General features: G+C 55.2%; 1 protein-coding gene across 1 annotated transcript in view; it reads right to left on the reverse strand.

Annotated features, from left to right (window-relative positions):
* Nucleotides 1–3,550: 3,550 nt before the first annotated feature.
* The window catches only part of TUBGCP3 (tubulin gamma complex component 3), a 39,581-nt gene continuing 16,122 nt past the window's right edge, over nucleotides 3,551–27,009 (reverse strand). The window contains exons 7-22 of the mRNA XM_065901772.1: nucleotides 26,217–26,335; nucleotides 25,503–25,628; nucleotides 24,566–24,634; nucleotides 24,090–24,222; nucleotides 23,434–23,600; nucleotides 19,871–19,981; nucleotides 19,442–19,550; nucleotides 17,458–17,647; nucleotides 16,242–16,377; nucleotides 15,859–15,927; nucleotides 14,000–14,135; nucleotides 8,849–8,937; nucleotides 8,519–8,650; nucleotides 7,192–7,332; nucleotides 5,163–5,279; nucleotides 3,551–4,586 (exon numbers count right to left, since the gene is read on the reverse strand). Of these exons, the coding sequence (XP_065757844.1) occupies nucleotides 4,428–4,586; nucleotides 5,163–5,279; nucleotides 7,192–7,332; nucleotides 8,519–8,650; nucleotides 8,849–8,937; nucleotides 14,000–14,135; nucleotides 15,859–15,927; nucleotides 16,242–16,377; nucleotides 17,458–17,647; nucleotides 19,442–19,550; nucleotides 19,871–19,981; nucleotides 23,434–23,600; nucleotides 24,090–24,222; nucleotides 24,566–24,634; nucleotides 25,503–25,628; nucleotides 26,217–26,335 (2,003 nt within the window). The 3' untranslated portion in view covers nucleotides 3,551–4,427. The remainder of the gene's footprint in view (nucleotides 4,587–5,162; nucleotides 5,280–7,191; nucleotides 7,333–8,518; nucleotides 8,651–8,848; nucleotides 8,938–13,999; nucleotides 14,136–15,858; nucleotides 15,928–16,241; nucleotides 16,378–17,457; nucleotides 17,648–19,441; nucleotides 19,551–19,870; nucleotides 19,982–23,433; nucleotides 23,601–24,089; nucleotides 24,223–24,565; nucleotides 24,635–25,502; nucleotides 25,629–26,216; nucleotides 26,336–27,009) is intronic.

Consider the following 27,009-nt stretch of genomic DNA (forward strand, 5'->3'; position numbering starts at 1 on the left):
GAGCCCACAGCCCCGGGGTCACCAGCCACCTGCGGGCTCCCCACCCTCCTTGGCTGAACCAGGCGAGACTGAGCCTCTCTCCAGAAATAACTGGGGTGAGGGGGGCTGTGAGACACCCACGTGCCCCGGTGCTGAGGCCCAGGGAGGTCACCGCAGCGCCGGGCAGCCACGCGCCTCGCCGCCGGCACCTCCCGCCCGGGACCTGCTTCCCAGGCCTTTTCAGACACCTCGGCCTCGGCCTCTCGTGCCTCTGAAGCTCGTGCCTCTCGTAGCCTCAGCCCTTCCCCTCGCTGCCCGCAGACCAGGGCGTCGCCAGCCTGGCCGCTGGGATCCCAGGGAGGCTCAGGGTGGGGGGTGGAAGTCCTGGAATTTCTCGAGGAAATCTCTCTCTGTCTCTGCACAGGAAACTCTCTCCAGTAAGCGGCAGAGGAAGAGAGCGGCCCAGAGGCGTCTTGGAGAGCGGTCCAGGGCTGTGCGCTCCGAGGGAGCTCCCCCGAGCGGGGCACCCAGACTGCGTGCGCGCACACCCACCCTTAGCAATAAAGAGTGTATGTACGTACACACATCACGCAGGTAACCGTCCCGCAGAAGGACAGTGTTCTCTTCTGTGACCTTAAGCAGTCCCTTTAAATGTTAAGCTAGAAGGTGAGGGTATGTGGTTTTCTTTTAGTTTTCATAAAGAAACCAGAAACAAACAAAGAAAAACATTTGAGAAGAGCATGCAGACCTGCCTCTGCTACAGGGGAAGGCTTGAGATCCTCGAGGACACGTCCATGAAGAGCCAGCCTGAAGGCCTGAGTGTCAGCCCTCCCGCCTCCCTCCTCTGGCAACAAAGTGCGCGCACACACACAAACGCCGCTGCATCGCCCCGTTCACCAGGCTGGGGAAATGCAGTGGGGCTCCGTGTAGGTTTTAAGAAACGAGCGTGGGAACACAGGGACGTGGTGGAGGGGTGCGAGAGGATCCGGGCAGCAGCGCCTGCCGTCTGACCCCCGCTGCTCCCCCCACTGCCGACAAGGGTGCTTTGCTGCGCTCCTTCCGTCCGCGAACCCTTCACGGGTGTCTTTCCGTTGGATCCCATTCAGCTGAAAAGGCGCTGTGTTCAGCTGAAAGTCAACCCTTCTCCACGGCTAAGCCAATGTGTTTGCAGAGACCTCCACTGCACAATTACCAGGGCAGGTTGCACTGTCTTCGTTGAGCCAAAGAGAGGACAAGAAGAACCTCTGAGGGAGGGCGACACGAGGAAGAAGGCAGGACAACCTGGAACAGAACAGCTCGTCACTTACTAATTGACCTCCTAACTATCTCTACTGCTCCAGCCTTAGTCAACAAGCGGGACATCGTCCCCACCACAGAAAACCTGAGCTGGGAAGAAGCGAGGTCTGCATGGCAGTCAGGAGGGCATGAAGATGCGAGGGCCTCGAGGCCACCACCGGCAGCCCGGTGTGCCCAGGAGGTCCAGGGCCTCCATGGAAACGCTTGTCCAACTTTCACCTCGAGCGAGACTCGGCGCCGGAGGGCAAGAGGTGGGCAGCGGCTGCCCACACCTGTCAGAGGGCCTGGGCCGCAGGGGCGCAGGTGTCCAGAGAGGAGCGGGCAGGGGCCAGGCCCGGCCCCCGTGGGGTAACGACCACCCGTGGGACCAGCCCTGTGCCCACAGGGGCGTCTCCAGATACCCGGGTAACGCAGAAGCCGTGACGGCCGCAGCGGGTGCCTGGAGCAGGGCAGTCCCCTGCGAGGCTGGTCTGCACTCGGTGGGGAGGGGAGGCCTGACAGAGGCGGCCGGCCGGCATCCCCGCGGGGCAGACGCAGGCTGCCGCGCCCTCTGGGGACCCCCGGGGGTGGGGGCCGGGGTGAGGTTAGTGGTGGAGCTGGTGAACCCTTCGGAGGACACCAGGCGGAAGCTGCCATCAGCAGCATGAAGCTGTGCTCCAGGCAAGTTGCTATGCGACTTTCCAACCCCCCTTGCATTTCTTTTAAAAGCCAAACCGGAATAAAGGCAGAGAAGCACATTTATCTTCTTGAAGAGACACCTGCATCACGTCCTCAGAACAATATCCACAGTCACTTGGTGGAATTTCCACACCGTGTGACTCAATTCTCTGGAGGCAGAGAACCCTGTGTGCTCACGCACCTGCTCCCCGAGTCTGAGGGCTGGGTGAGGCCCGGGATGCCGCAGCGGCTGCGCACACCCCGCCCGCGGCGCCCCCTTCAAGCATGCGGGGGTCTGACCCCGACGGCCCAGCCCCAGCGCGGGGCCTCAGCGTCTGGCAGCCTGCTCTCGCGGGGCCAGGTGACCCCAGCACGGTGCCTGCTGCACCTGGGTCCCCCCGGATGGCACAGCAGTGCAGACGCACTCAGGGTGGGGGGCCTGCCCGGCTGCCCAGGCGCACACACCACCCCCCAGCGTGGCCGTCGTGGTTCCCACCCGTCTTGCCCCCGCATGGACCTGGCGCCCCGTGACCCAGTCCGAGTTTGACTGTGGCTCTTCGACCCAAGTCTCCTTTCCCTGCAAGTGGGGCTGTCCGTGGGCTGTGCCCTCCTGTCCCGGAGTCCAGTCTGGAGGACAGGCCCTCCCCAGAGATGGGGAGTCGCCCATGATGGGAGTCTGCTGGCGACCAGGCCCGGGGGACAGGCCACTCGCCCACCAGGACGGGCGGCCAGTTCTCCAGCACGAGGCCAGCCTTGGGGCTTTGGCCTCCCTGGGCAGCGGCGGTGGGGGCAGCGGGGGCAGGGTGTCCCGTCCACTGGGCACAGGGCCCCACTGACCAAGGACTGTGCTCTGGCCCCACCCAGCCCCGCCCCCCGTGACGGCCAGAAGCTGAGCGCCTTGATCGTTTTCTGGTGGAAGCAGTGACCTCCTGGGGCCATGGGGGACTCCTGCCTCCAGACAGCTCACCCACCGTGGGCTCTCCCCTCCTCTACCCCAGGCGGAGCCCCCACTCAACGCTGACTCTTCTGGGCGAGACCCTGCAGGGTGACAGGCTGCCTGACCCTCGGGGGGCCGGACCCACAGCCCGCCCTGGGGGTGTGAGCGCCTCCACCTGGCCCCGGCCCCCACGAAGCTCCTCCTCAGCCCACAGGCCAGCACTGACTACCTGACGGCTCTCCAGCGGCGAGCCAGCATGCTTTCTGCTGAGGACTCGTCTCTGGGAGGCGCTCGGGACAGAACAGAGGCAGGCTCCGAGGCCCGCGGGCTCTGGGCAGTCCGTCTCAGAGACGGACTGGGGAACCTGCTTCCCAGCTCGGTCACATGAATTTCTAAACCGAAAGTAAACGTGTACCCCCTAGGGAGCGCTGACCCTCACCCTGGGTCCTGCAGGACCCTGCGCCCAGAGGGGCCGGTGTGGGTGTCGGAACACCACTCTCCCCTCACCTCCGCCGGTGCGGAGACCCTCGCTCACCCAAGCCCAAGGGGCGCACAGAGTCCAGTTTCCTGGCTTCAGACGCAGTAATTCACGTGCTGAAGCAGAAACCCTGCTGACACCCGGCCCCGGAGCCTGGGGGGTGAACTGTCCTCACAGACAACTGGAGAAAAAACCAACACATCTGAAAGATAATTGCTTTTAATTGTCTAAGTTTTCACTTACGCAACATAATAAAGGCAGATTTATGTGACTTGATATGACATTTTTACAAAAAATGTCCCCCCAACATGTGGGCAGCAGTATATAAATATTTACAATGAAAAAATAGGCAAGGAGAAAGGAAATCTTCATTATTCAGACAATTTCTTTCCAATGCTTATCAGAATCCTGAAAATAAAGTACTTCATTAACTTTCCAGGCATCCATATTTACACCATGCTTCAGCTGATAGTTCAAGGAACTGAGGCGTCAGGACTCTGCCCTTTTCTACACTATTTCCCAAATTATCTGAGAGTAAATGATACAAAAATGTAAACTTTGAAGTAAGAGAAAAAAACAATAACGTGTAAACGCACTGATAGAAACGTCCTTAGAGAGGTTAATATTTTACAACACTAAAAACCAAAATAAAATGCTCTCTATATTTCCTTAGTAGGGACATTAGATTTCAATTTAATTTGGTTTATTAACAAAAACTGCCTCTAAAGAGGATGTTAAAAAAATAGCAATGACATTACCATCTCAACTGATGAATATCCATCGCCTTAATTTTCTCTAAAAGAAAGTGTGATCTTTTAAAAAGTGACAAATATAAATCATACTGCGAAGGGCTTAAGAAGCCTCAGTATGGCATCTTTCACACATGGAGACTTTAAAAAATAAATTCGGATAGTGCAAGCCAGCCTGTTTAACTTAGTGACGTCACAAACACAGTCAGCTCCGCCGTCTAGAAGCACGCCCTTCCTCCGGCCGAGCCGGTCGGCGGGGCTGCGGGCTGCGGGCAGCAGGCCGTCCCGGAGGCCGTGCGGCGTTCCCGTGATGACGCCCCGCGGCCGGGCCTCAGGTGTGGGAGCTGCGCCGGCCCCGGGCGCCCAGGGAGACGCGCAGCCGCGGCTCCCGCGCACGGTAGTGCTCATTGAAGTCCAGCCTGAAGCTCAGGAAGCGCAGGCTCTCGTCGGGGCTGGTCGTTAGCAGCACCAGGAACTGCTGCACCACGCCCTGCGGAGACAGAGGGACGCGCTCGCTCAGGCGCGGTCGGAGCCCCTGCTGCAGAGCCCCGCTGGGGTTCCGGCAGTTCCCACCATGGCGGGGTCCCGGGACCAGGGGGCCACACCATCAGTGAAATTCACAACAGCAGCTTCACGGGAAAGGACTAAGCAACAGATTTTCCTTCTGGCCCTTAAGTTCTGCAAGAATCAATGAAACAGCAAAGCAAGCTCAGAAAAGGAACCTGCTGTTTTATGATTTAATTCCAAGCAGGAAAGCCCAGTGCTACGCTGCTCACCTTCCACGTGACTAGAAAGCATGCGGAGTCAGGAAGCCCCGACGGGAGACCCTCAAGAACTGAGGAACAACGCGCACTGGAAACCAAGGCCTCGGGGAGCAGGGCCAGGGCTGAGTCACTAGTGGGCCCCCTGCTCACACCGCAGACCGTCCTCCACTCGGGGGACGCGCCTGGGAGTTCCGACCCATCTCTGAGCCGCAAAGACGAGGCTGGGTTGGCTGAGTGAGGTCTGTCTGTCCCACGACAGCACATGTGCCTTGTGGGGGACGGCACAAGGTCTGGACACGCACCTGGTAGAAGTGTGTCAGAATTCGCAGCTGGGAGCACATCTTCGGGATGGACTCCCGGAACTCCTGGACCCTCTGGTTCTCTTGCTCCTCCTCTGCTGCTGTCACGCCCCACTGGCCCTGAGTCAGGAGAACCAGAGGTCAAGGCGCACGCAGGCTGGGGTAGACGTGGGTGGGGGAGCTGTTTCAGGGCCGTCTCCTTGCGGTTCTGATGCACGGAGTCGTGGACACGCGGCCGGGAAATCACCTTGCTGCTGCACCATGGGGGAGAGGCTGGGACGCCCGCTCCAAGACCGTGGTGTGCACACGTGTGTACAGGTGTGTGTGTGGGGGGGCTCCGAGACCGTGGTGTGCACACGTGCATACAGGTGTGTGTGGGTGGGGGGGGCTCCAAGGCTGTGATGTACACGTGTGCGTACAAGTGTGTGTGTTGGAGGGGGGCTCTGAGGCCGTGGTGTGCACACGTGCCTACAGGTGTGTGTGTTGTGGGGGACAAGCGGTCAGAGAGCGAAGAGCGGGGTGGGCTCCTGCTGGAAAACACGCCTTCCAAACACGAGACACAGAAGGATCCTGTATGTATTCTGGACACCTGCTCACACCGGTGCGTGCTCCAGGAAGCTGGGAGACAGCAGAGAACAGCTCCCCGGGTCCCCGCACGGGCCCTTCAATGTGCAGGGGCCTCAGGTCTGATGGTGGCTTCTCAAGTCACAGCCTCCTGAACACTGATCGCCCCTCAGGCGTGGTTTCAGCTTTGCCGACTCCTGCCGTCTGGACATTACACACCAAACAACCCGCCTCACTATGCAGGTCTGCTCCGCGAGGCGCTGGCGCGCACAGCGGGGACCATCTGCAGACAGGCCTGGGTCCAGAGCGCAGGCTCACGGCTCCCAGAAAGGGCATGTTCTCCAGGCCAGGGCTGTCTGGGAGTCACAGTGTGGCTGGCTTTCCCAATACTGCCTGCCCGCCAAGCATCGACACACAAGAGCATGCGAAAACGGGTGCTCCAGGGAGCGTGTTTACTTATTATCACTCCTACTTTGTGAATCAGGAAACTGGTCTCCAGCAGGGCGAGTCAGCAAAGGCAGGAAGCCAGTGACAGGCGTGGGCCTCCACGCTGTCCTGCCCAGGAGGCCCCGGGGGGTGTCACCAGCTCTGATGTCTCAGCCAAACCCTGCTCCTGGCAACGCAAATGGAGTGAACACGAGTGCAGGACACATAGAGGATTCTTCCGTGTGTCTCATGTTTACAAGTCTTGTTTTCCAGCAGGAGCCCACCCCGCTCTTTGCTCTCTGACCCCATCTCCTCCCAACACACACACCTGTGCACATCACGGCCTCAAGCGGGCGTCCTGGCCTCTCCCCCATGGTGCAGCAGCAGGGTGATTTCCCAGCCGTGCGTCCATGACCCCGTGTGTCAGAACCGCGAGGTGCCGGCCCTGAAACACCTGTCTGCACATACACTGAAGACAACCTGCCAGATACGCTGCCGTCCTCCAAGTTACACCCCCACTGACACAGACCGGAAATACGCAACACAACCAAACTGCGTCAGCTGAAAAGCCATCCGTCACCACCCGAAGAACAAGCACCCTGAAAAAGCCAAAGCCTATACAGATTATATCCAATACAAGAGATCCCATGAAGACCCAAACTTATTCAGTATTTGTACTTCAAGGTCATAAATGAAACACTTCAGTGAGGTCGCTAAAAACAACCAAAGTGCAGAAATCCAGTTCCTGTGTGTACATGTGTGTGCACCAGCTCCAGACGGGTGTGTTCAGAGTCAGGCACCGCCCAGCGGAGACAATGACGCAGACGAACGTCTGCACACTCCCTGAGGGACACTGGCCAGAGATCCAAATTTCCCGTGCACTTGGCCTTCGTTTGTTTTTAAGCTTGGTGACGGTGACCACCCAGCTCACTCAGGACCCGGCGGGACCCCAGGTGACCACAGCAGAGTCCCTGCGGGCTTGCAGTTTCCATGGCAACTGCTTACCACCTAAACCAATATGCCAACCGCCCCCAAACCACACCTCAGCTTCCCGCTGCTTCTTCTTGTCCTCAAACTGCAGGCGTCTCTGCAACTCCTCCAGGGCGGCCCTGCAGATGGCATCCTGCGTGCTCTGAAGCTCAATGATCTGGTCGAACACGGCTCTCAGCTGGTTGAGAAGAGCCTGGAGAGAGAGGACAGCCCTTTATGAACAGAGCCCCCAACACATGTATTAACCGCTACACTTTTCAAATAATACACTGACCCTTAGCGAAAAGCCACCGTAAACCCAGACATCGACTCTGACTCTCAGGGGCGCTTAGCTGTTCTCACTCAACCCACACCCGTCCCAGGAGCACACGCGCCCTGAGCCGCCACAGTGACGGGAGCAGCCAGAACCAGCCCTGCCCACCCCGCCCTCCCTTCCCCGCGGCGACCTCGCGAGCCGCACGCGCTGCCCAATCCCCGGAGTGCAGAGCCTCGTCTGCAGTGCAGCTACTCGGAGGATCAGAAAGAAACGGGAAAGCATCTATTCTTTTTTTTTTTGGTGACATATGCCAAAACCAGACCCAGAAAATATGAGAGAAAATTCTTTAAAAAGTGTAAACAGATTCTGCAAGGATTTTCAGAAAATGGTATCATATCATGCTTTGCGCCAGGAACAAAAGGGCGGTTTTGAACAAGTGTGACAGTACGTCTTCTTAATTCAAAGTATCTTCGTCCAGACACGGATGGCTAACCAGCTGACTCAAAAACTCAGATGGCAGGAAAGGCCCTGCAAACATCATGCTCCCCAAAAGGGCCCCTGAGACAAGCGGAGGTTTAGTAGGGAGCAGCCCTCAGCAAGCCTGACACGTCACTGAAATCACACAGTTAACGTCAAAGATGCACTTGAAATTCTACTTCCTACTTCACATTTATCTCAAGTGAAAGCAAACTATTGCTTATTTTCCCTTTGATTTTTGAATAAAATCAAAGCTCCCAGAAGCCTCAGCACACATAAGACACAACATTCAGAGCAGGGCCTGCAGGAGGGACTGTCAGCAACAAGGGGGTTCATCCTGACGGACGGCCTGTCCCGACTCTGCAGCCGGGGCCCAAGGCCATGCTTCCACCCACGCCCCTGACAGAGAAGCAAGCCCTGAACGCTTGTTCCCGAGCTGCCTGGGGGTGTGTGTGGGTCAGAGGTCACTGTCCATTAGCACAGCTCCCCCGCCAGGAGCACACTGTCCCCCCAGGAGGCGGGCAGGCACCAGCATGCTCTCCCCGCCTCACGCCCGCTCCTGCTTCAGCTCCGCTGCTCCAGCCCAACGGGAGACCCAGACCACACACTGACCCGCCACCGTGACAGGTCTGTCCGTCCACCTTACCCTGGAGTCGGCGTCCAGCAGGCAGCGGGAGATGACGGTGCCCAGGAAGGCCTCGTGCGCGGCGATGATGTGGTCCAGATCCTGCGCCTGCCGCACCTGGTTCCACAGCTCATCCCAGGAGCACTCAAGTACCTGGAACCGCAGCCAGCGCCCTGGGGAGCTGGCGGCACAGCCAGCCCAGGAGCCAGCACCCAGGGCCCGAGGGAGCAGGCAGGCTGCGCGACCGGCCCAGGAGCCAGCACCCAGGGCCGGGGGAGCAGGCAGGCAGCGCGGCGCGGGGCGGCCCAGGGACACCGTCTGGACCGCGGTACAGGGCTGGCCGGGACCTACCTCAAAGGTGATGTAATACTGCATCTGGTGGATGAAGTGGACCATCTCGGACGCCAGGATGTGGCAGTGGTGCAGCACCCCGGAGAACTCTGCAAGACATCGGGGCGGCTGTCAGACTCCGGGGAGGCCGCGGGGCGGGGTGGTCCTCCTGCAGCGCCAGCTCTGACGCTCGGCCCGAGGCCGGCAGCCTTCTGAGCCAGCCTCCGAGCGCAGACAGGGCCGCCCAACCGAGCATCGCTGCCACAGAATGCGAGGATCTGACAAAAAACGCGGAAAACAACGTAACTGAACTTGAAATTGAAGAAAAAGTTATTTTACAATAATGTGGTATCTTGTATAAGATCAATTTTATGGTTTCTTTACAGTTAAGTCAGTCTGCCTACAGTGTGTGAGACTTTTACTATCCCCTAGCTATTTGGAGACAAAATGACATCGCCTTAAGGAATATGACCTTGTCACCTGGGAGGAATGTGAACTTGGAGGGGATGGGCAGAGTCCAGGCTCCACTCCTGTTCTTTATAAAAACCAGCAAAAGTCAAGTACTCGGGCCTGTTGGGCTGGGAGGATCCAGAGGAATTGGGTGGAAAGGGAGGTGGGATGGGAGACCGGGATGGGGAATTCGTGTAACTCTATGGCTGATTCATATCAATGTATGACAAAACCCACTGAAAAAAAAAATAAATAAAACCAGCAAAAGGCTGGAGGGTCACCAGGGAGCAGCCGCTGTCTGCTTGGACTTTTCACTTATTCAGGGACTCCGCTGGACCATTACGGGACAGCACTGTCCCCAAGGCCCCATCAGGGACCAGCGCCAGAGGGACACCGACAAGGAGACGTGCCCCAGGTCAGATCTGGTGCGCCGCTGAGGCCACCCCAGGCCTGTGCTGAGCTACCCAGACAAGCCGCTCGCGGCAGCTGCGGCTCCGGGAAGAACCGTTTGCATCCCTCCTCAGAGAGGAGTGACCATGCGAGACACACGAGCAGGGTGAAGAGAACTGTGCGCCGTGAGCCTGAACACTCCCCCAAGCTGAGGCCAGGCCACACGTGGGGGCTCTGCAGGCCACATAGCTCCTGGCCGGGGAGAAGCTGAGGCACAAGGCCGCTGGACTCACAAGCCGTCAGCTGGTCCTTAACTCTGAGCAATACAACTCACACCTAAAGCAGCCCTGAGTCTCTCTACCCAGCGCCTTGGGAATAACGTTTAAAGCACAGTTAAAACATAAGTAGTTCTGTTTTTATGACTGATCCACAAATATGCACATAATTCTAAAAATCCCGAGAGCGAAGCAACCTTCACCCTGAGGTCCAGTAAGGACACAAGTAAGCACAGCTCCCGCTGGACCGAGTGGGCAGCAGACAGCTTTGCACAGACACCAGGAGGGACCTAACCCTAACCTCCCCTCCGGCTGACCCAGGCGTCAGACTGTGTGCGATTCTCTACTGCCCCCTCAAGGATGAAGGAGGAACTTCAGGGCTGGCTTTAGACACACCAGCTCTCAAGGGCTTGACCCCTCCAGGCTTGGTTGGCCTCTGGGCATCTTCACCAGATGCTTCTGCCAACTGGAGACAGACTGGAGACAGACTGGAAACAGCCTTGAGTTGTTAAAAATACAAAGATACCCTAAAACCAGGTATCCACATCACTTGGATCTATAGCTACTGCAGCAGAATTTAAACGTGACTTTATCAATGACCCACACGGCTCATTTCTCGAGGCTCTGGAGTCAGAGGACACTGCTAAGACCTCAAGTCTCCCCTGGATTTGGGGCCTCCGATCAGGGTCAGGCCTCCTGCAGACCCATCTGACATCCACTGTCCACTGGGGCCCCTGAGCGCTGCTTCCTGATGGCCGGCCCGGAGCCTGGGTGAGGCACTGAGGCCGGAGACCAGGAAGCAGCCAAGGCCACAGCCCGGCCAGGCGGTGCTGCCCAGCAGCTGGGCAGAGCGCTAACCGCCCAGCTTAGAAGCCAGCAAACAAGACGAGGACGCATCACAGGCATATGGTCACTGAGGACGACCTACTCCTCCACAGGGACAAAAACGAGCCACAAAAGGAAGTTCACAGCGAAGAACGCCTACCGAGCTCAGAGCCACCATTCCACAAGCCTGAACCACTCAAGTGTGAGATGGACCGTTACCGCATTCATCGCCAAGGAAGGAAAACAGTCCCGAGGTGACGGGGAGTCAACCACTCCTCCCTGTTCAGTTTTATTTCCAACAAGGACCAAAAAGGGGCTATTTGAACACTATTCTTTGAGGAGGGGGCCTCCCTGCGCTCCCCCCCACCGCCCCCGACACAAAGGCTGAGAAAGAACACACGAAGCTCATTCACCAGTGGGTCTGGACTGCACCTGTTCGTCTCATTTGGTTACATCATATCTGAAATATAAATCCAGTTGCCACTAACAGCAACAGTTTTTAGATTCACTGAATCTAAAGAAAAAATATCTTTAAAAATCTTTAAACCATTTCAGATCAACATTCTCTTTTGTCCAGCTAAATATACATAAATGGATTTAATTGTCTGGGCATACCATTATCAAAAACTCTTCTAAGCAAATCATTTTCAGGCCTAACTATTTATTCCAAACAACTGACCTTGACGAACGTTACTAAAATGGTACCTGGGATGATCATCATGGACATTGCACGTGGCCAGACAGACAGGCTCATGTGTGAAGGGCTCATAGGCTGTTAACAGGAGCATTTTGTGAGTCTTCCTGTATTTCTGCCTCAGATTTACAGTGGGAAGGACATTTCTAAACCTGCTGTGTTAACAAAACGAACCACCTGATAGATCTCTGCTCATCAAGTTGCCTGGCCATTAACAAATAAAGTACTTCCCTATAAGTTAAGTTAAAAGTAAGAACCCTATACCCCAAAAGAATCAAGGGCAAAAAGGGCAATTTGCTGGAAAAAGAAACACAAATGACACAAAGAAGACTGTGTACAGTCAAAGGCAATTTTAAAGCATTAAAGGAAATTAAAATGAACTTCCAGGGTCTTCCCTGGATCCACTGCAGGGGGCACAGGTTTCATTCCTGGTCGGAACTAAGATCTCGTATGCTCTGGGGCATAGCCAAAAAAATAAAGTAACAAATAATAAAAATAAATGAATCTCAATTTTCACCAATCAAATTGACAATTTGAACATAATATCCAACGTTAGCCCCCCGCCAAAAAAACACCCCAACCAGCAACACAGACAACTTTCGACCAGTAAGAGTTGTGCTTGTGGGGATGTAAATTAAACTGGTACAGCTTTCCTGAAAAGTAACCTGACAATATGTACCAAGAGAGTTAAAATGTAAATACTAACAAATATTAAGTATTAGTAAGTATAAAGTAAGAGCAAGAATCATACCTTTAACACAGCAATTCCATTTCCAATTCACCTATTCTAAAGAAATATTCAGAAGCATATAAATATATATTTATAAAACACTTACGGCATTATTAATATTAGTGGAAAATAGTTTAAAAAAAAACAAGCTACTAACCAAAGAGAAAAGATAAAATATGACATGAGGCAATATCATGCTATCAAAAATGTTTTACAAGAAGTTTTAATGACAAGGGAAAAGGTTCAAAGAAGCTGAAATTGAACATTACATCATAAAATTAAGTTAAAATTACACAGAAAATTGATCAAATAAATGTATTACTTATCTCCGAGGAGTAAACTCACTGATGATTATGCAAAGTAAGAGAGAAGCCAGTTCACACAGACACTACTGATACTCCCACGAGAAAACGCACCACAACCAGCTAACACATTAAACTGCTACAAAGCTCAGATTTCCCCACATCTATAAATACTACAGTTGCTTATTTAGAAGGAGACTAAAATAATGACAAAGTCCATCTATCACACTGAACGGACCCACATCAGACAGCGGGGAGGATGGGAACCCCAGGCCACAGGGAGGAGGGCAGGGCAGAGGGAAGGTGGGGCGGGCCGGAAACACGGCAGGGGCGCCTCCTCCCGAAGGGCCCACAGGCGAGGCAGCGCACGGCCACTACAAGGTGGATGCTGAAGGCGTTCACCGTCCACAACCATGGCAGGATCTAACAGGACACATCCCCTCTGGCCTCCTACCAGCTACTTCAGGGGCCACACTATCCACCTTCTCAGAAATGAGCCCAGAGGAAGCCAGGCCAGGAGCACAAGGGCGCCACGGGCCACTGGCCGGGTCCTGGGGCACCCAGGAAGCCCTCGACTCTGCACGATCGTACAGGGCTGGGTGCCCACCAACCCCAGCCTCGGAGCTACCCCTGATCTGAACTCAGGGGCCTCCGCCTGGTGAACAGGCTGAGCCCACGTGGGCCCCTTTACAGAACCTGCTTCCACCACCAGAGGACTAAGGGTATGACCGCTTGTTCTTCTCTAGCAACATCATTGGTAGAAATACTTTCTCAAAGGTTCTGACCAAATCCCTCTCAATATAAAGACTTCAAAATTACAACTGAAGTCATTCAATATTTATAACATTAAAATAAACTTGACTATCTGACATGAGAGTTTTATTAACAGTTTTTAACTGTAAAATAATATAAAATCTTTTCATGTTCTGGTTAATGATCCAAACCAGTACATAAGGCAATTCTCAGGTAGACTTTAATTAAAACACTAATAAATGAATTATAAATGATCCGCTGATTTACTAAACGGCTCTCTTTCCTTAATATTTGTTTTAAACATGTATGAACACTATATGACTCTGTAAGAAACTTCATGGCCTAAAAGAAAGCTGCTGCTGCTGCTAAGTCACTTCAGTCGTGTCCGACTCTGTGTGACCCCATAGACGGCAGCCCACCAGGCTCCCCCGTCCCTGGGATTCTCCAGGCAAGAACACTGGAGTGGGTTGCCATTTCCTTCTCCAATGCATGAAAGGAAAAGTAAAAGTGAAGTCGCTCAGTCGTGTCCGACTCCTAGCGACCCCATGGACTGCAGGCTACCAGGCTCCTCCTTCCATAAGTTTCTAACCTGACTCAATTTGTTTTTCCTGATATGCACTGAAGTCAAGATAGCGCTATTACAAATGAGCCTCTTCACAACAGACAGACCCAACAGCACAAAAGAAATCACTTTTCAATTGCTTTAAGGACTTCCGCTTTAGAGAGGCTGTGGACCCGTGGGTGGGCGGGTACCTGGCAAGTTTCTCAGGAGCTTGGCGTTGCACATGTGCCCCTTCCGGATGTCCGTGAGGATGTACTCCATCCGCTTGGCCCTCCACAGGAAGTTGAACACCCGCAGGTAGTGGCTCATGCACTCTCGAGTGAACACCTGCAAAGAGCAGAGCACAGACTGACGGGATCCCAGGACACGAGGGTCCGGCCAGGGCAGGGCTCCGTCTTCTTTTTATTCCTCAAACAAAATCCGGAGGACACAGAGCCAACTCCCACACCTTCTAAGCAGTATGTAAGCACACATGGTGCATTTTAGGAAAGCTTCATCATGTAACAACCTCGCTGACCACTAACATGCCAGAGCACACTCAGCGGCCTGGCCTGACGACCAAAAGTTCTGTGTGATGGCCATTTAGCTGAGCACGTACCAACCCAAGACAAATGCCCACCCTAGGGCTGGAGGGCAAAGACCAGATGGGAAGAGGCCACTTCCCTGCGAGTCCCCAGCGGACACCCACCAACCAATGCCGAGACCCCTCGTCCTTCCAACCCAGACTCTCCCATCGGCACGGAAACCGACGCCTATTAGCCACAGGTAGGATCTATCCCAAATTTCTTTTCAAATAAATCTACGATACTAACTTCTTTTCCTAACTCTGCTCAAGTTTTGAAAAATCTAACATTCTGAAGACATAACACTGCAGGATTGATCATTTATGCACAAGGCATGCAGTGCACAACCTCGATACTATAATAATTAAGTAACTATTTATGCAGACTAAGTTCAATTTAGCTGTTATTCCAGACACATTTTGTGAAATAATCAAGGCAGCTGGCTTTACTATGGTATCATTTATACTACGAAAAGAACACAACAATATACGATATTAACATGGTAGATGACAGAACAGTTTCCAACCGTTTGTTAAAATATCCGGTTTTGTACACTAAAATTACTAAAACTGTTTAAGATATACATCAATGGGGAAAAAACTAATTTGAATGTGATCAAAAATAAAGCTTGAGAGCAGCTATGTATTGAAAACACGGTAGCTTTGGTCTGGGAAACTGTGTATAAAAACCTGCCCCGGCAGCTGCCACAGCTGCCACCTTGGAGAAGACGGATGGCAGAGCCAGCAGTCGCAGGGGAGCCAGGCCGCTCAGGACAGGCAGGCCAGCCAGGACCCCTCCCACAGAGGCCACAGGGAGACGCTGCAGAGCCAGGGATGCAGCATCTCAACACAGTATCTCCTGAGAAAGAGAAGAAATGGGTGTCCGCCTTCAATACTTCAGAGTGAAAGCGACAAGCAAGGTCAGAGGGATCTCGATCAAGGACGCACACCCAAGTCTGAACGAGACAGACTGGGCAGGAAGAGGGTGTCTAACCACAGATGCAGGAGACAGCTTGGCTGGTCAGTCCTTTGTGATCCAGGAACCATTCAAGGAAACAGTGCTTTTCTTTAAACACAGTAAAAGCACCATGAACAACAGGACAGCTATTTCCTCAGTTGTTTAAACGAATAATAAACATCAAATTTATCTAAGTAGTAAAAATACGACTCCCCTAAAATATACTTCATAGTTCGCCTCAAATGATCCTAAATTAGTCGCTTCAGTCTAGGAATAATGGAACAAAATTAATAATCCATTTATTAAGCACCTGCTGAAACCTACGATAGGATAAATGATATTTTTAAGAATTCTTAAAATATCAGAGCGCTTTAGCACTCAGTGACTCTCTCTTGCGCGCGCGCGCACACACACACACACAGAATCCGGGCTTGAGTATTCATTCAGCGAGTGTGTCTTAGTGCCAAGTGATCACTTCCAAGAGAAGCTGTCAGAGAAGCAGCAGCTCTGAAGCCACCCGAGGGTCTTACAGTGGCGATGGGGCCGTCCACATGGTAGTCCAGGCTGAACACGTCCCAGCCAGTGTCCCCCGGAGAGACCTGTGAGAGAGCACACACAGCTGCAGGGCCTCCCACCCCCACACGGACAAGGCCCTCATACGGTCACACCCCAAGGAGAGCACATTGAATGAAACCCCGTTTTTAAACCCACTCAGCGGCGTGGCGCGTCTCTGTCCACACCGCACCCTGCATCTGGACAGTGGCGGGCACACGCAGGGATGAAGGGCGCGTCCAGCTCAAATTCACCACCTCCCCCTCCAGACCACCCCCCAGGCCAGAACAGACACGACAGCGTTTCGACCCCCACAGAGGACATGGCCTCGCGGGCCCCGAGTGGGACCCAGGGTCGGTACCTCTAGCAGCCTCACGTCCAGTCGCTTGAGGATCTCTGGGCTGTCAAACTGGGCGTTGGTGGCTCTGACGGCGGTCTCCAGAATTCCAGTCAAGTTGTGCTGGTACAGAGTCGTAGCCGGACGGGCAAGCTCTGGCCTTGACAGATTTTTATAAAAGTAAAAGAGAATGTTACTTGAATTCACAATGATCTCTGGAGAAACTTAAAATTATTAAGAGTTCTAATTAAAAAAACTAAAAAGACAAATGGAAATGATACAACACAGGAACAAAAGTTTCAAAGAATTAACTCTAAGTAAAATTTCATCAAGCATTTGGGGTAGTAAAACATTTCTTCAAAATTAATTTTGACTCAGCTTAATACTGGGCCTTGAATGTTCTGATTCCTAAAACAAACACGCCACATGTTAACAAACACTGCTTCTAACTTAAGCCCGGCCTTGGAGCAGCACAAACCCCTGAAGCTGCCTGCAGATTTCCAGTGGGAGGACAGGCCTCAGTTAAATCAGAGCAACTGGATGCCACGTATCCACACCATCAGCAGACCCTGAGGATGAGTGATATCCGCATCCCCACACATGATGCTAACATCTTTCGGGCAGAGCGCGGCCTGAGTTTAACAGCACAGCCCGCCCTCCCCAGGGGTGCACAGAAACTGCCCCCGCAGCCTTCACGGCACAGGATGTCGGCAGGAAAGGCTGAGGAGACCAACAACGCCAGCGTCGCTCAGGGGACCTGAGGCAAGCTGGTCGGGGATGGCGCCTCCTTCTAAGTTAGAAACTGAAAACGCTCCTTTGAGAAGAAATGAAGCTTTCGTTTGATACCAAGGATGAGACGTTCCAGTTATTAAAACCGAGCACAAGGCAAACACGGGTGAGTCACCCCGATGACGAGATCTGTGACGTGGCCTGAATGTTCAGAAACGCCCGCTCCCCCCACACACTCACATTGGCCCCCATTTGCCCTACAGATAGCGTTCACCTAAAGCTGCGCCAACAGAGTGGGGCACGCCCCTCATGCCCGCCGGGGCCTGTGTTCATAGCACACACGCCTCCGTGACCAGGCAGCAGAGCCGGAGGAACTGACGTGACGACCTGACAAGCCTTCAACTCTCCAAGGTTTTCCGAGAACTCAACACATCTCCTCTAGTGGCACTCGCTGTTTAAACAACCCAAGACCCTAGGCCGTGCTGAAATCTACCGCCTAGCACCATCTTACTTGAGCAAGTCCATCAGGTGCCGGATGAAGTCCCCCTGACCCAGCAGCAGGTACCGACGCACGGCCTGCATGTGGTCCAGCAGGCTGTACTTCCTGTTCAGGACGTCCAGGAGATACTTGCTGGTCTCAAAATAAGCTGCGTCAATTTTCCCCTGAAACGCATTTTCCAAATCTGTGAATAAGTCTGCAGCTGTGAAAAACAAAAGGGGAAAGCACACACACACGTAATCGTGTTTCACGAAGGAGGAACGAGAGGCTCACACACGCACGCGTCAGGCCCCGCCCGCCCACGGCTCCTGGTGCACAGGCGTCAGCCCCCGCCCGCCCGCCCGCGGCTCCTCACGCGAACACGTCAGCCCCCGCCCGCCCATGGCTCCTCACGCACAAGCTTCAGCCCCCGCCCGCCCATGGCTCCTCACGCACAAGCTTCAGCCCCCGCCCGCCCGCGGCTCCTCACGCCCACCGCTCCTTGCGCGAACACGTCAGCCCCCCGCCCGCGAGCCTTCGCCCGCCCATGGCTCCCCACGCACACGCGTCAGCCCCCGCCCGCCCGCGGCTCCTCACACGCACACGCGTCAGCCCCCGCCCGTCCACCGCTCCTCGCGCGAACACGTCAGCCCCCGCCCGCGAGCCCCCGCCCGCCCATGGCTCGTCACGCACAAGCGTCAGCCCCCGCGCGCCCACGGCTCCTCACGCCCACCGCTCCTCGCGCGAACACGTCAGCCCCCGCCCGCCCATGGCTCGTCACGCACAAGCGTCAGCCCCCGCCCGCCCATGGCTCCTCACGCACAAGCTTCAGCCCCCGCGCGCCCACGGCTCCTCACGCCCACCGCTCCTCGCGCGAACACGTCAGCCCCCGCCCGCGAGCCCCCGCCCGCCCATGGCTCGTCACGCACAAGCGTCAGCCCCCGCCCGCCCATGGCTCCTCACGCACAAGCTTCAGCCCCCGCGCGCCCACGGCTCCTCACACCCACCGCTCCTCGCGCGAACACGTCAGCCCCCGCCCGCGAGCCCCCGCCCGCCCGCGGCTCCTCGCGCGCACATGCGTCAGCCCCCGCCCGCCTGCGGCTCCTCACACGCACATGCCTCACCCCACGCCACGTGGCTCCTCACACGCGTCAGCCCCCGCCCGCCCGCAGCTCCTCACACGCACACGCCTCAGCCCCTGCCCGCCTGCGGCTCCTCGCGCACACGCCTCAGCCCACACCCGCCTGTGGCTCCTCACACACGCCTCAGCCCCCGCCCGCCTGCGGCTCCTCGCGCACACGCCTCAGCCCACACCCGCCTGTGGCTCCTCACACACATGCCTCAGTCCATGCCCGCCCATGGCTCCAAGACAGGCCATGGGAACCGTCGGGGCCACCAGCGTCCCCAGCTGTGACCCCAAAACGCTGCCAATGCTGGACATGGAGCAGACGCCTCTGTTCCCACCTGGGGGGAGCCAGAGGGCACTGCTCGTCATGTCACGGATTTAAAGGTCACAGCCCTTCCACAGCGGAGCCAACTCCAGGCCGCACTGAAACACTGGTTCTGGGGGCACAGGGTGGGTCAGGGTGATCATGGGGAAGATGGTGTCAGAGCTGTCTCGAGGATAAACCCGAAATGGCACGTGTTACGGGAGTCCTGGCCATGACACTTCTTGGCGTGATGGCTAGGTGCCGTCAGCACGCAGCCACATCAGGGCATCACAGGCCCCGGGGAGGCCGGACACCACCAGGGCAGCGGGGGGACAGGACGCGGGGCCGAGGGACCGAGCCCTCAGCGGGTGTCCCCAGCTTCAGACGGAGGAGGAGGGGCACCTGGAGCTGATACACACGAGGAGCTTCTTGATGCGGATTCACACCCACGTAACCCAAAACCATGTACAAAATACATCTCAGTACATCTCAATACTGCATTCTACTTAGAAGTCCTAACGACACTTGAGCGAGCGAGGAGACCCCCAGCGTGGAGGAGCAGGCGCCCTGCCACCGCCGCCCCGTACCGTCCTGCAGGGACTCCGCAGACCTGGTCACGGCAATCATCTTCGTGGGGGGGGTCTGGTCGTGACACACCTGGTGCAGGAAATTTATCGACTTTCCTATCAGAAGGACCTAGAAGGGGAGCACCCTGGAGTTACCTTTACTCAGAATTAAAATGATCATACATCCAAGTTCTACAAACATTCACAAGCCACAAATTCTTCTACTGACTAAAAACTAAACAGCAAGAACACTGCGGATAGAATCAAGTGAAGCCCAGGACCTGAAAAAACTATTAACAAAACACATACAAATATAGGTTGATGCAGTCAATTCACATACACTTCACCTCAAGAATGCAAACCCTAAAAGGTCAGAACACGTGTTTCCCTGCAGACTGGCCTTGTCCGCGGGGACAGGCACACACTGACGCCTGAGCCGCGGGAGCCCACCTTCCGGGACTGGTCCATCGTCATGAAGGATGGGATCATGGACGTGCGCAGCGTGTATTTGTCATGCCACAGCCGGTCCGTCTTCACAGTCGGATCCGACGCCACGAAGAACTGCAAGTGAGGAGGCAATGAGACGCGACAAAGTGATGCTTCCAGCAAAGTGCTCACTAACTGCACAGCAGAACACAAGCAATCCTAGAACTCCAGATACAGGGGGACCTACCATTTACATTAAAACTTGTTTTAAAGGGCATTTTGGACAGATCTCTCTAAACGCAACCATTTATTCCCCATTTCTTGTGACAAAAGGGAGCTAAGACAAGCTTTTTCCTTAAGACACGAGATGGTCCTTCAACCACAGCCTCTGCTGTGTACATGGAGGGTGGGTAAGGGTGGTGCTAACCCACAGGGACTCTTCCCAGACTTCTGGGCCCGTCTGAATTGTCAATTCAAGCTGACCCAGAGTTTTCCTGCCCTCCTGCGTCAAACAACTGCGTCTCCCCTGCAGGGGTGTCCGCTCCAGCCCTGCAGGGGCCCAGCTCTGGAGCACAGGCGTCCCGCCTGAGGCACACAGCTCAGAGGGCGGACGTGGCCAGCTCCTGACCTGCGCATGGCCAGCACCAGCCAACCAGCAGCGCTGCAGGCAGTGACCTTCTCGGGGCGGCTCTGCCCTAAGAACCACCACACTCGGAGGCTTCCTGGTCTGCTTCCTCAGCCCCACCAACCCAGGCACCAGTCTGACTGCTGATGGCAGAACGGACTCGGGACGTGAAGGAGAGAGACAACCAGGTCACCACCGCTTCCAGCTCCTTTGCTACTGCACCGAGGACATTCTCCTTTTTCAGTCACAGCCCTAACAGACGTGTGCTTTTATTTCTGTAAACTCCATCTCATTCTCTACGTCCAAGTCTGCTTCTTTCCTGTTACACTTGTTAGTCTGCTGTACTTTTTAGACTCCGCATGTAAGCACTGACTCCATACAGGATCTCTCTTTCTGTGACTTATTTCACTCAGCATAAAGTCCCTCCAAGCCCACCCACAATGCAAAACCTCCCTCTTTCCTATGGTGACTAGCATTCTACTGCAGAGACACACTTCGCTTCTTTCCTCATTCATCTGCTGATGGACCCTTAAGCTGCTTCTGCACTTTAGCAACTGGAAACAATACTGCTACAAACATCAGAGTGCACACATCTTGTCAAATCAGTATTTCTGTCTGGCTGTATACCCAGAAGGGGAATTCCTTGAGAAACCCCTATACTGTTTCCACAGTGGCTGCACCAATTTACAATGCCACCAACAGGTTCCCTTCTCTCCACACTCGCCAACATTTGCCATTCTTGTCATTTTGATGATGGCCAACTTGACAGGTGTGAAGCATCGTAATACCTCACAAACAACCGTGTGGTTTCAGTTTGCATTTCTCTAACGACTGGCGATGCTGAGCATCCCTTCATGTGCCTGCTGACCATCTGGACGTCTCTGTTGGAGAAACGCCTATTTCAGAAGACTTTCAGGGCTCTGGTCTTGCCCAGCTAGTGGGCCCAGAGGCACTTTTGATAATGCCGCAGCAGTAGCAACGCTCAGCAGTGACCTGGAATTTTTCTCTTTCAGGAAAAAGGAGTAAAAACTCCTCCCTGGGGTGCAGGTCAGTCCCACTCAGAGGCGGTCAAGGCAGGACACTGGGCCTCACTCTGCAGCAGCAGCAGGAGAGGGGAGTGTCCCAAGAGCAGGGAAACATGGGTGTTCAAGAGAGCTGCCTGGGAGGCCCACGAGAAGAGGTCAGAGTTAGGGTTAGATGAAAAACAGTCCTGCTCAAGGTGAGTCCTGTGAAGCGCACAGAAGCTGGGATAAGCCCATGGGGTGCAGGGTGGGTGGGGGATAGTCTCCCAGCGCTGGAGACAAAATCAAACCTGCAGGTGCACCCACCCTCCACCCCCAAGCCAGCCCACCTCCCAGGACTAGCTTCAGAGACACTCAGAAACACACACGGAGGCGCATGAAGGCACGGTTGCCTCACTAACATCGGTGAAGACGCACTACAAGAACACGATCTGCTCAGACAAGAGTCGCCGGGTAAAGCACCGCGTCCACACAGGAGCCACGCCACGGGGGGCTGCAAAGCGCCCGAACACATGCACAGGGACGCCCCGTGAGTGCTCACACCAGGGAACAGGGCGCCCAGGACACACGCACGGGGCCCCCTGTGTGTGCTCACACCAGGGAACAGGGCGCCCATGACACACGCGCGGGGACGCCCCGTGTGTGCTCACCAGGGAACAGGTGCCCAGGACACACGCACGGGGACGCCCCGTGTGTGCTCACCAGGGAACAGGGCACTCAAGACACACGCACGGGGCCCCCTGTGTGCTCACCAGGGAACAGGGCGCCCAGGACACACGCGCGGGGCCCCGTGTGTGCTCACCAGGGAACAGGGAGCCCAGGACACACGCGCGGGGCCCCGTGTGCGCTCACACCAGGGAACAGGGCGCCCAGGACACACACGCGGGGCCCCGTGTGTGCTCACACCAGGGAACAGGGCGCCCAGGACACACGCGCGGGGCCCCGTGTGTGCTCACACCAGGGAACAGGGCGCCCAGGACACACGCACTAGGGAACAGGGTCGTCTGCGGTTGTGTCTGCTTCAATTACTCACATGCAGTTTCACTCACGAGAAATGAGTGAACCCAGGAGACCGGCCACAAGGGCCAGAACCTCCCACTGCCACTCTGCCCACGCCCACCAGCCAACCCCTGGGCTTTGCCAAGGTCAGGGCCACATTTATGCTAGAATCTGAGTATTTCTTAACCACTTACTGTGTGTTAAAGCTACAACTTCCACTTAGTCCTCCCCTTTACTAACATAACGCAGTGACACGGTCGAGCGTGGGGCCCTCTCTACTTCGCTCTACTTCTGTCAGAAGTCTGTAGTTTCACTGGATGACTCTGGTAACAGTGACTTTCAAACAAATACGTTGCTTTCTAGCAGAACTAAGCGTGTTTCAATAGGTAGAATACAAACACACATATAAACAGCCTGGCTCAGGTAACCAGTAACCACGCGAGGCAGGAGAACACACGAGGCCCGCCTCCAGGACAGACCAGGACGCAGGACCCCAGGCCCCAGCTCTGCCGCCAGCGTGCTGAGGAGCAGGGACATGTCCGGGCTACTGAGTTACGGGAAGAACTATTTCCCACCAGATGCACAGCTCTGCTTGACACCATGTCGGGAGGACAGGCTGGCCCATAGATGCGCCCGGCGCCTCACTGCTCTAACAGGACGCCTGCAGAGGCCCAGACCGTGGGTGCACCCAGCGCCTCGCTCCTCCACAGAGACATCCACAGGCCTGGCCCATGGGTGCGCCCGGCGCCCTGCTGCTCAGAGGAGACGCCTGCAGGCCTAGCCCGTGGGTGCGCCCCATGCCTCACTGCTCAGAGGAGGCGCCTGCAGGCCTGGCCCGTGGGTGCACCCGGCGCCCCGCTGCTCAGAGGAGGCGCCTGCAGGCCTGGCCCGTGGGTGCGCCCGGCGCCCCGCTGCTCCAAAAAGACGCTGTGGGGCCTCACCTCGTGGTGCGTGTCCTCCAGCTCGCCGTCGTAGATCCAGCGGTACAGGAAGCTCAGGACGGGGTGCGACACCAGGCTGAGGATGTGCTGCACCAGCGACCGCATGGACGGGTCCCCCGTCTTGGTGTAGGCGTGGACGGCCGAGGCCAGCTCGCCTCCCTTCCTTCCTGGGGACACAGAAGCCAGCAACTGAACACGAACACAGAGGCCGAGGCACAGAGACAAAGTGAGGGGGAAAGAGCAAGGGGCTCCCGGCCAGGGGAGCACACACGGAGAGGAAAGTGCCGAGACACAGGCCAAGAGCAGGAGAAGCCCAGGCAGACGCACACACGGGGGCATGCGACGCGGCTGCTGAGCCAGACCTGGGGGGGAGGCTGAGGAGAGGCGGCAGAGTAAGGGCAGCCCCTATGAGCCCTGTGCCTCGGGGGCTCCGGGGACAAGGGGCCTCTGGGAACCAGAGTCGCTCCTCGCCTTCACCTCAGGGAGGACCTGAGCGCCACAGGCATAAATCCTGGCCCACAGTCACTCCCCCCAAAAGTCCAAGTCTATCCATCCGTCTTCGGCAGCACCCTTCTGGCTGTTATGCATAAAGGGCAGACACAGAGATAAACCTCAGTGACACTCCCCAGAGCTGCCTTGAAACTGAGCAGAATGACCTTGGCAGTGGTCCACCAGGGCCGCCAGGGTCTTCAGTCTTATCTTGGGGTCGTAGGTCCACACCAGGAGGCGCCGGAGCGTCAAGCTGCTCTCAAGGCCCAAATTCACACCTTGATCATCCTCCAACTGCAGCTGAAAAACAGGAACGAAAGAACGCCTGAGTATAGCCACCCAGGAGCTCAGTCACGTCTTAACCCACACAAAGTCCCGGGGAAGGGGTGATCCTCACATAAACGAGACAGAGGGCCTCTGGGAGAGGACAGCTCCTTCAAGATACAGGAGGTCTGCCTCAGAGGGACAGGACCCGTAAAGTGAGCCGCAAGCTGACTCCAGGACACACCACAGCTCTACAGAGGCCCAATCCTTCCAACAGGACCATCAAATCTTAAAATTAACGTATGAAGAAATGTAGGAATTCTGGAGAGGGGAACTTTGTTACATTTCAGATCATGATGAAATAAAAACAAGGGCTTACTTGGGAGTGCAGAACGGAGAGTAACCGGTAGTACTCCTTGAGTTCCTGGTGCAAGGCCGCACAGAAGCTCTGTGGAGAAAGAAGAGGCAGGAGGTGTCACTGCGCTCAGGATGGTCACCACGCGGCGATGCAGCCCAACCGCGCAGGACGGCTGAGACAGAACTCAGGGCCGAGATGAGTCTGCTTCTGTCCACGGCGCTCGTGCAGGTGAACCACCACAGCACACACAACTGACAGTGGTGGGGAGGTCGTCTCAGCACCGGATCGCAGGAGCAGTGGAGAGACGAATGCCTTGTTCATAACCTGAAGGGTGTTCCCTTTAGACACTGATGCTGTATTTTTAGCTACACCCCTTTTAACCTGGTTCATGGAAGCACAGCTGATTTACAACACTGCGTTAAGTTTCAGGTAAACAGCAAAGTCGGGAAGATCCCTCGGAGCAGGGAATGGCAACCCACTCCAGTATTCTTGCTGGAAAATTCCATGGACAGAGGAGCCTGGCAGGCTACAGTCCACAGGGTCGCACTGAGTTGGGACACAACAGAAGCAACTTAACATATATATAACCAAATCACTTTGATATATACCTGAAACACCATACTGCAAACCAACTATCCTTCCACTAAACAAATTTATTTAACTGAGAAAATCAGGTCAAAGGGAAAGCATTAAAATACGTAAAGTGACTCAGACAGGTCAGTGTTCCTAAATATGCATTAAACATTAAAAAAATTCCTGTTTGATTACCTGTGTCAATATTTACTGTGTTTTTTATTTTCTTGAGTGGACCACAGCTGACACAGTGTATTATCAAACCTGCTTCATGTAAAAAAAGCCCTCCTGAGAATGACTTTCATACGAGATTCTAAGGAGATTAAGCACTTCCCGAGGTGAATGTCACCCCAATCCCCAGGAGTCTTATTAGCGAGGAACACACCTGGCCAACGAGTCCGAACGAGCGGTCCAGGCTTCTCTGGTCGGTGTACTTCCTGACTTTATTGTGCAGCCACCCCAACTCAGCCAGCCTCATAGCCGTATCCCTCAAGGATTTGTTCAGATTTGCCTAAAAAGAAACATGTCAGCAGTTAAAAAATATACTTTTAACACTGGAATTTTAATTATTACTTTTTTCAACGACTTGAACTTTTATGTTTGTAATTCTTAGGCTTCAACACAAAACTTAAAGATAACTAACACAGCATCAGTGAAGTGAAGAGAGTGAGACCCAGGACACAGAAAGCACCGTTGCTGCAGGCAAGCGTCAGGCTGGAGGCCCCCCGCCCCAGGAGTGCCCGGGCGGCAGGCTCGTCTGTGATGTCAGCTGCCTGAGTCTCAGCTAAGAGACACAGAAGGACAGACAGTCAACAAAAAGGACTGTGAGAAAGGCAGGTTCCGGAGGAACCAAACCGAGCAGGCGCACCTCACGTGGGACCCGTGGCAGCAGCAAGGATGCCAGGACAGCGGTCCGTCAGGTAACCCTGGCACCAGCATCAGGGGGCAGGCGGTGACCCGGAGGAGCAGACGGCACGGGGCCAGGCCCCCCCGCAGACCGCCCGCGTCACCAGCAGCGCCTCCCAGGGCAGCGGGTCCCGCCTGGCCCCGGGGACCTCCAGCTGACCCCTGAGCGCTGCAGCGGGCCCAGGGACCGTACCTTTCCCTCCACTTTGTAACAGTTGTCAGCGGCGCTCATCTTGACGTTCCTGCCGTCTATGCCCTGGAAGACGTACAGGATGTCTCTAACAAGGGCGGCCTCGGTGACCTCCACCGCACCTGTAACACGGCATCCGTGAGATGAACTGTGCAACACAATCGTGTTAGATGATGTATTTACAACCAGAACAAAATCTAAAAGCTAAATGAGTTTAAGATAAGAAGAATATGAAGTTACATTTTTTAAAAAAGCATTTTCTGAAAAGCACATGGAGATCATATAATTTGTCTTCCAAAAGTTTTTTTTTTTAAGACAAAGCAATCTGTGGGAGTTTAACATACGATCTAGGAGCAGCTCAAATCAGCTCAAAGGGATAGATAATTACTTCACACGGTGTTAGAAAACTGACTACACAGCAGGTGTGTAGGCCTGGCTCCATCCCCACCACAGCAAAGGCGTTAACACACCAGAAAGGGTTTATGAGCCCCACAAACTTTGGAACAAAGGCCAGCTGAGAATTCAGCTGTCACCCAATACCACAAGGCCCGCAGAGGCGAGGTTCCAGTGGGAGAGGCCCCGTCAGAGCACAGAGGGGCCAGCCCTCCACAGACACCAGGGGCCGGCCTGGCCTGTCGTCAGGGAGGAGGAGGCACGCCCAGGGCCACGCCCGGCAGTCCTGAGAGCGGGCGGGGCTGGGCGGCAAGGCCAGACTCAGGACTGAGCGCAGGCACCCCCACGGCACTGCGCGGGACGCCTGTCGGCTGGAAACCCTGTAAACCCAGAGCCCGTCCTC

Source organism: Muntiacus reevesi, chromosome 11 (assembly GCF_963930625.1).
Source record: "Muntiacus reevesi chromosome 11, mMunRee1.1, whole genome shotgun sequence".
Lineage (NCBI taxonomy): Eukaryota > Metazoa > Chordata > Mammalia > Artiodactyla > Cervidae > Muntiacus > Muntiacus reevesi.